The following is an 8,945-nucleotide window of genomic DNA, read 5'->3' on the forward strand; positions in this document are numbered from 1 at the left end:
TGGTAGTCATCTCTATGTGACAAGATTGTAGGAGAGCTTTCCTTTCCTCTATACACTTCCTGGCATTTTTTGGATTTTTTTTCCAGTAAGGATATATTACTTCTAAAATAAGAATTAAACAATAAAGATGTTTTTAAAAAAGATTTCATGCCTGTGAATTGTGCAAAAGCTTGTTGGTCAGTGTACAGAAAATTTATAAGGGGAGAGCGACCTCCACCCAATGCCAAGAATGGTGCAAATATCAAGCACCTATTCTCCAAATGGGATCTCATGTGGGTGTGAGGCTGGGGCTTGAGGTGAGGAAGGACTGCCTTTCCAAGTGAGCAAAGGTCATGGGAGTCCTCAGATGCCCGTGTGGGTAGTTCAGGGGTCCCTGGAGACCTGGGCTCTGACCACAGTACCTACACGTCAGAGAGAATGCGGACGTTATAAGTGCCACAGAAGACATTCCTCTCCTCCATCTGCACCTGCTGAGTTTCCTGGTTCTGGTATGCGGTCCACAGGTTGTAGTCATTCTAACAAGGGAACACTTACAGTCAAAGGACGGCAGCAACCTGACCCCAGACACACATCCCTATGACTCTCCCATGGCGAGGGTACAGGGGCCCAAGAGCTCCTTCTCTTCAGGCTGTGGCCACTGCTATGTGGTGATGGGGAGGGACCCGTGAGCAAAAGGAACCCCTGGGTGAGAAAATACTGAGTTGAAGGTCCTGACCCTTCTTCTACCTCTGATTCTGTGAACTTCCGATGCTGCTGATAGCACAACTTTTCCAAAAATGAGCTCACGACCAGGATGCACACAAAATAAAGTCACCGGTGCCCGTTTCACAGAAGCCGGGGTTTCGAGTTCCTGTTGTGTGTGCACGAGACAGTACAGAGCGTACTCGTGGGAACTCAAGTCACATGTGAAATTCCTGTTGCACGCTCTAAGCACTTGTGTGTCAAAGTTTTCATACATCTGCAACCTTCATTTCTCCTTACAGCTGCCTCACAAAGTACATCACTTGCCCCACAAAGTATTCCCACCATTTTACAGATGATGCATCTGAGCCTCAGAGAGGGGAAATCAATTTTATCAGGTCTCAACAGGGGTGTTCCCCGTCCCTTTCCAACATTCCTTCCTCCTTCCTTCCTTCCCTCCTTCCTTCCCTCCTTCCTTCCTTCCTTCCTCCTTCCCTTCCTTCCTTCCCTCCTTCCTTCCTCCCTCCTTCCCTTCCTTCCTTCCCTCCTTCCATCCTCCCTCCCTCCTCTCTCCCTCCTTCCCTTCCCTCCTTCCTTCCTCCCTCCTTCCCTCCCTTCCCTTCCCTCCTTCCTTCCCTCCTTCCTTCTTCCCTCCTTCCTTCCTTCCTTCCTCCCTCCCCACTCCCTCCCTTCATCACACACTTTCTGAGTAGCTATGGCCCTCCAGGGATGCTAAACTCTGGTATAGATGACTCAACTGGAATTCCAGTTCCAGTCTTTTTCCCAGCCTCATTTTCTTCAACCTCAAAAAGCAGGAAATAGCAATCACACTAACAGGAAACCGATAAGACAAGGTGAGTTTATGATGAAAGCAAAGAGGACCACAGCACGACGTCTGTGTCTGGGGACCTGTCTTCCTTCCCAACCTCAGCCTTCTCTTCCATGCCCGTCCACTCTTCCTCAGCCCATCCTCCTTCTCGATCTTTCACTAGGTCCCGACGTCCACATAGAAGTCTCTCCCCAGAAGAATCCATCAGCCTGCTCCCCCTCGCGTGTTCAGGCAGCTCTGATATCCTGCCGTGAATTAAACGAGGCTTCCCTGGCTTCTCACAGCCCAGGTTGGAATTCCTTGGCTCTCGCCTACCCACTGAGCTTTGAGAGCCTGGAGGCTACTCGGTGGAGTCGATGGGGTGAAAAAGATCTGGGTTCGAATCCCAGCTCTGCCATGACCAGCCAGGAGACCTTGGGCAAGTATTCTAACAGCACAGCCTCATTTCCACACCCACACACTGGGAGCAACGCTGTCCACCCGACCCGTTGTGAGGATCAAGTAGATCACGGAAATCAAGCACAGGCAGTACCCGCTGTAGCCACCACCCCCGGAAGCACTCGCCACTCGCCTCGGCCTCTTCCCAGCAGCCCGCTCTCTGCTGAGTCCCACTGCCTCCCTACCGGTCTCCATACCTTTACCTGTTTCTCTTTCTTTTCTTAAATTAATTATACATTTCTAAGCAGCAAACACTGTCCGGGTAGTCCTTGTTTGTCTGGCAATTGCTAGCTACATCACCTAAGGAAGAAGGGTGCTGGCTGTGTTACACTTAACAGAACGACGGGCTTGGAAAGAGCGGGTCAGCCTTGAACTTATGTCTCTTTCCCTCCAGTGGAGGCCTGACACTCTGTTTCTTCTTCTGTAAAATGAGTGGAGGGGCCAACTCAAAGATTTCAAAAATTGCAGGCCCACAAATGTGCTTTCTTTGGCCCATGTAGTTTTGGGGTTTTTTTTTAATGCTTTTAATTGGTTGCCTGCATTAAAGAAAAGCAAGAGTTGTCCCGTGATAATTCAGATTTCTCACTTCCCTTGAAAGCTCAGGCAGCCTGGGAAGCCGGGGTGCACAGTCTCCCGTGGCAATGCTCAGCTGGACCTGAGTATTGACTGGACCCCCCAGAGTCACCACGGTCCCATCATCCTGCTGCCCTCCCCACCCCCCTCCCTCCTTTGTGTCACCAGAACGGCCTCTACAGACATAAGAACTGGACCCTTCTCTTTCTCAACTTCTAATTGAAACTGCACAGTCTTCCTATGAATAGATTTCAAAATAGAAGGCCCTTGAGCAGAGAGGAGGTGACAGGAGTCCAATGGTCTGGAGAACGACCACCACGCCTGAATGGGCAGAACCCAGAGCTCAGAGTCTCCCATCTGAAACACGGCACTTTTTTTGTTACTACCCAAGGTTTTGTAGAGAGGTCTGAGGCTAAGTAACGCTCTCCTTCCGTCCTAGAACCAGAATGAACCTGGAAGTGAAAGGTCGGAAAGCTTAATTCATTCTGGACCCTGGACGTTTGGGGACGGCCCTAGCCCTGCCCTCATGTCCTCAATCCCGAGCGACAGACCCCCCTGCAGCCTCTCAATGCAGGGACAGAGGTGGTGAGGAAAACCCCAGCGATCCTGACATTGCTCCTGACTCTGAGCTCCCTGCTAGACGACAGATGCCATGGACACAGGACCTGACGTGGGAGCTGCAGTCAGGAAGAACCCTGAGAAGACAACCATATCAGCGCCCTCATTTAACAGAAGAGGTAGTTAAGGCTTAAGGAGAGAAAGTCGCCCCCTTAAGGACACACAGCACCCAACTGTGGTCTCCCTTAGGGAATGTTAGGGAATGTAGGGTCTCCCATATCCTACATCTGTATGCTCTATGCTACACCCTCCCATACCTTATATCCATATGCTCTAACCTACAGCCTCCCATATCCTACAGTCATATGCCCCATCCTACATCCTCCCATATCCGACATCCGTATGTGAGGGCCGAGTCTGGACTTCAGCCTTCAATGGCCAGTAGGAAACGACGCCCACAGTCGCTTGCCCCAGGTGCCATTGGAACCCACCTTCGTTCTCAGTTTCCGTTTCGGATTTTTCACGCATAGGTGCTTCCCGTCATCCGCCATCTTAGGAACTGGGATAGTAACCTTGTTGGCGTAAGTAGGGTCTATTCCCCTGGTGTAGGACCCCTGGGGGAAAAGAACCGAAAATGGCTACTCTTAGTTCTTACACTCCAAGAGGAGGGGAAAAACTAGTGTTTGGCAAGATCTGAAAGATGGGTTAGTTCTGGGCAAGGAAGGCCTGGGCCTGGCCAGCTAGGCCAGTGGTGTGTGTAGACTGGCTGAAGGAGGGTAACACCCACCAAACATCCGGAGAGGGACCAGCGAGGATGGTGGGCAGTTCCCAGCTTCCAGCATGTCCCCTGGCTCAAGGCCTCCTCTCCCTCTGCTGGGAAAAATCCAAGCTACTAGGAACTCATGATTTAGGGTCAAGCTTCTGGCAAGAAACAGAAGTATGAATACCAGAGACGGTTACTATCCAGGGAAAACTGCATTTTAACCTAAAAAATACTCTGTGGCTCTGTAAACATCTGTGTACACGAGGCTTTCTTACATGGCACAAGCTGCAGTATGGCTGCCTGGGGAAAGTTCCCCGCTCTGTGAGGCGCCGGAAAGGCTCTGCCTCTGTCTTGCCAAGAGGTTTCTATACACGTCATCCCTGCTAGATGCACCAACAAGGGGAGAGTAAATGGGGATATCGGGAGTCCAGACAAAAAGGCAGTTGAGGAAGCAGCAGGAGGCCAGCTCAGGGTCTACCGCAGATGGAAAGGCTGGTGCAGACATGAGGCTGGTCTACAGCTGTCCCCTCCCAAAGAAAGTACCTGCAGTACGGTGATCTGGTGCTGGATGAAAGACTGCATGGACAGGTCGGTCCTGACCTGCTGTGCCAGCACTGCCCAGTGCTGGCTCACGAACACACACCTGTTCAGGCTGTTCTTATCCAGCATACCTGGAAAACAAGAGGTGGACCTGGGGACCTCCCAACTGCGCTGCGATGGTGGCGGGTGGGGGGGGTGAGTCTTGAGAAATCCCCCAACAGGCCCCGTGTACCGAGGATATACTTGGAGAGATGGACCGGCAGGTGACGGATGAAGTCGCGGTATGTGCTGACCCCAGAAGACAGCTCTCTGACGGCCTCCAGATCCACCAGCACATCGGCGGCGGGGGCCAAGCCTGCTTTGAACAGGCTTGCTTTTTCAGAAGACAGCCTATTCATCTCGGAAATATACTGGAGTGAACTCTTCCACTGTCCTTCTAGAGGAAAGCCGGAGAAGGGGGCACGGTTGGGGCGTCTTTGGGGTGACTCCGGGCCGAGAGCAAGTCCTTGCCAAAAGCTTTCCCCAAAACAGAGCTCACCAGGGTCTACCCTGAGGCCACCGGGGTTTGGTCATTTCTTCCGCCAAAATGAAAACAGAGCTTCCCCAACCAAACGCACCAGCAGTTTTCAACGTTCCCAGCTCAAGTCGATGTCTGTGGCATCCAAACTGCCCTGCTGGTGAGATGGCATGGTGTCTGGAGTTTCCTCTAAATGAGCCCAACAAGAAAAAGTCGCAATTTCAAAAGAGGGGGTTGGAGGAAATAAGATTGGTAAGGCGGTGATAATTGTTGAGGCTGGATGACGGTTATGTGGGTAATGATTACACTGTTCTACCTACTTTTGAAACTTGAAAATTTCTGTATACAAAGTGTTTCTGAATCTATGTTTTGTGTTTCCCGTAATTTTTCCGTGTATATGTCTTGCTTCAAAACCCAAGTGCGGACGGCCCTGAGGTCAGGGCCCAATTCCCCACTGCTTTTGTTTCCACCTCAAGACTGAATCCAATGCTGCAAAAATAGCTCCTGGTGGGTTGGATTCTGGAGGTGCCCCTCCCCCTATCCCCCCACACCAGAGGTCAGGGGCTAGACGGAGAGATTCCGGCCTGGGGCAAAAGGGGACTTAAGCTCACACTGACTGATTTTATTTTATCTTTTGGCCACGCCCCACAGCATGTGGGATCTTAGCTCCCGACCAGGGATCGAACCCGCACCCCCTGCAGGGGAAGCGCAGAGTCTTAACCGCTGGACTGCCAGGGAAGTCCCACACTGACTGATTTTAATCCTTGTTTCTCTCTTTACCAGATGTGGGATTAAATGAGGGAATAACTATCACAGAGCCCAACCCACTTCGTAGGTGACAAGTGAATGTTAGTTGCCCACCTCTGTCCTCCCCAGATACGGCTGCCCTACCAGCCCCTCCGTCTCCACGGGACTCCCTCCCCATCGGCTTTCCTCCTACCAGCAGACTTACCAGTAGTGGCTGGTCCCCACGACACATTTTCGTGCAAGCTTGCTTTTCCTGTAGTTTTGGAGAACGGGAAGGATGTGTGCCCGGGTCTGGCTGCCCAGCAGACTTGTGAGGTCTCGCACGGGGGCGTGTGGCCTTTCTCAGGGACGAAAAGCACATCCTTGGAGTCTGGGTCGTTCCCTGAAAAACAAAAGGCCAAGATGAGTGGCTCTTCCGTACAGGTGTGTGGAAAGGAAGCGGTAGAGAGAGATGGTGTTATTTCTACTGCCTTCTTTTTCATCGACACAAAACGGACCAGGCCAGTTATGTCTGTTTTTATTTGGGGCCTCTGAGTTTCTACATAAAAATCACAGAGAGCCTCTGTTAGCCTTTGCCAGCCCACCTGCACTGCAAACTTCATCAGAGCTCTATATACAGGAGGACAGAGAGAGAATGAGAGGGAGAGAGGGAGGGAAAGAGGAAGAGAGAGAGTGAGGAGCTGGAAGAGGGACTGCTTTTCTGAAGCTTTTGCGTCATGTTCTTCAATGATATGAATAAATGCCCTTGAATCAAATTAGAAAATTTAATTTTTTTTCTTTCTTTTTGGCCGCACCACGCAGCATGCAGAACTTCCCCCAGCAGGGATCGAACCCATGCCCCCTGCAGGAGAAGCACAGAGTCTTAACCACTGGACGACCAGGGAAGTCCTAGAAAATTTAATTTTTAAGAGAGAAGCTCCCCTAGGAAAAGGGGAAGGTTGCCACAACCCATAACTGGACTTACACAACTTTTAATACAAGGAGCTGATTCCTGTGGTGGGTGAGGACCTGTGTGTACAGATGAGGCTACTCAAGCCTGCCGCCCCTGTCCGGGGGCCAGCATTGCCCATGGGAGATGATCAGGATGGGGGGCCGACTGGGTGACCACGGCCAAATCACTCAGGTTCCCTGAACTTCGACTTCCTTACCTATACAATGAAGGAGCTGGACTGATCAATCTCTAATCTAACTTATGGGATCCTCTGATTTTCTCCACCACTTCTTCATTCCAGATGATTATTCTTTTACTTCCTGGACACACCAAAGAAATCAAGGGCATATAACGGGATCTAACTGCCCCCAAGGTCACGTAGCTTTAAACTTTCCCGGGATTCTATGAGTCTGCAAACAGGACCACAAACCAGGTCTCGTGGACAGCAGGAATTCCCCGCCCTCAAGAGCTCAACCTCTGAATCCCTCCATCTGACGCCCTCTCCCAGCCTTGTCCCAGTCTGCTAATCCTCTGCTTCTCGTACTGGACCCCCTGCAACCCCCAGTCCCTTGCCTCCTTTCTGGTTGCTTTTGCTGCCCCAGTCCAGCTGGCCAAACATGTCCAAGACCTTGTCACCGACACCCCAGACCACCGGCTCTCCAAGTGAGGTCACCAGACCAGCAGCAGCATCCGCTGGGAACTTTTTAGAAACGCAGACTCGTGGCCCACATCGCACCTGCTGGTTCAGGACCTTTCGGGGAGGACCCCGGCCACCTGGGTTTTAATAAGCCCTCCCAGTGATTCTGATACAAGCGACGATTGAGAACGCCTACCCCAGCCTGATGTGGCCCCTCCACTACCTCCAGCCTTGGATAAACTCCAAGTCGAGGTTGGACTTTATGTGCAAGCAAGGAATACGGTGGGATGAATGACCTCTTGGCCTAGTTTCCGTGCAGTGCAAACCGAAGGGCAAGACAACTCAGTAGCACCCCCCTTACCACCTTCTCAAACCTGCTTCAACCCCTAACCCGCTAAAGCAGGAACCACCCCAGCATTAAGCAACAGAGGCGCAGAACCGCCACTTCTGGGCCTAAGGGAGGCAGAAATCCCTTTGAAAAGCCTGACAGTTGAAAGTTCCTTCTGCATTTGTCCTTTTAGAATTTTCTAGAAGGAAGTCACATTCAACAGCTTCTCCTTCGGTCAACAGGATCAGGTGTCAGGACAAAGCGCTCTGTTCTGCAATCTGGAAGATCCCCATCTACCTAAGCTTGTCCACACCTCCCGTTCCTTGACGGGCTCCTGAAGTCTGGCCTCCTGGTCTCTGGGGACCCTTAGGTCTCTACCTGTGGACTCGCTCACCTGAGGCATCGTTCTGCCCTCTCAGAAACAGGACTCTGATGACATCAACAGCAGTGAGCATTAACTCGGGGTCGCACATCTGCAGCAGCAAGAGTGTGTAATTCGTCTTCGTCTGGTAGCTGCTGTTCCCAAACCAGTACAAAATCTCCCTCATCTTCTGTTCCACCATCTTGTCCAGCATTTGGTTCAAGGAGGACTTGATGATTTTCCCCTCCTTCTTGCTGAGGTTGACCCGGGACCTGTGGTAGACAAAATCCTTCCCCTGCGTGGTCTGAAGGATATTTTGAAAATAGTGTAACAAATGCAAGCTATCCAGCTGCTGCAGGATGCTGACCAGAAACCTCCTCTGGGACATCTTGCCCACCCTTCGGAACCACTCTTTGGTGGAGAAGATCTTCCAGGCCAGGACACACGTCTCACACTTCTGGCACACGGGGACAGAATTGTTCCCCTTCTCACATAGAAAATAAGGGGCATTCTTGAGCCTCGATGCCATGTTTTCCATGGTCCCGAGAAGACCAGCTCATTTGATCCTTGCCGGTTGTCAACTGCACCAAACCCCAGAGGAACAGGAGAGGCTGATAAATATCCCAATTGAGCCTTTTCTTCCTCCCAAAGAAAAAGGAAACTGCTGCAATGGGCAGAAGGCTGCTCTCCCCAGAAACTGCCGTTGAGTCTGGCTTTCCGTACCGACCTCCTAGGAAACATGCCTTTACCGTAAATCTCCTAAGCCTGGCGCTGCTCAGGAGGAGGCAGTTGCTGTATATTCTGAAAGAGCCGGTCATGTCGTTTGTAGAACAACAGGAAGAGAGGTAGTCAAATTTAAATAATGTATGGACCCCTTTCAAAGGGGGAAAAAAACACATCGTGGAGCCTGGTGTTGAGCTTCCATTGTTGCTGTTTGTGAGTGACTTTTAAATATTTGTGAATATGAAATTAGATGGAAACGTCTGTGTATGGCTGTTTGGTTAGAATGATCTTGAATATGTTTATGGTCATCTTCTTAACT

The 8,945-nt window shown here is 51.0% G+C and overlaps 1 protein-coding gene across 1 annotated transcript in view; it reads right to left on the minus strand.

Annotated features, from left to right (window-relative positions):
- The window catches only part of FBXW10B (F-box and WD repeat domain containing 10B), a 34,926-nt gene extending 26,485 nt beyond the window's left edge, over positions 1-8,441 (minus strand). Inside the window, exons 1-6 of the mRNA XM_059996655.1 lie at positions 7,937-8,441; positions 5,852-6,028; positions 4,615-4,818; positions 4,386-4,513; positions 3,571-3,693; positions 406-515 (exon numbers count right to left, since the gene is read on the minus strand). Coding sequence (XP_059852638.1) covers positions 406-515; positions 3,571-3,693; positions 4,386-4,513; positions 4,615-4,818; positions 5,852-6,028; positions 7,937-8,441 — 1,247 coding nt within the window. The remainder of the gene's footprint in view (positions 1-405; positions 516-3,570; positions 3,694-4,385; positions 4,514-4,614; positions 4,819-5,851; positions 6,029-7,936) is intronic.
- Positions 8,442-8,945: the final 504 nt, after the last annotated feature.

This window comes from Delphinus delphis, chromosome 19 (genome assembly GCF_949987515.2).
Source record: "Delphinus delphis chromosome 19, mDelDel1.2, whole genome shotgun sequence".
Classification (NCBI taxonomy): domain Eukaryota; kingdom Metazoa; phylum Chordata; class Mammalia; order Artiodactyla; family Delphinidae; genus Delphinus; species Delphinus delphis.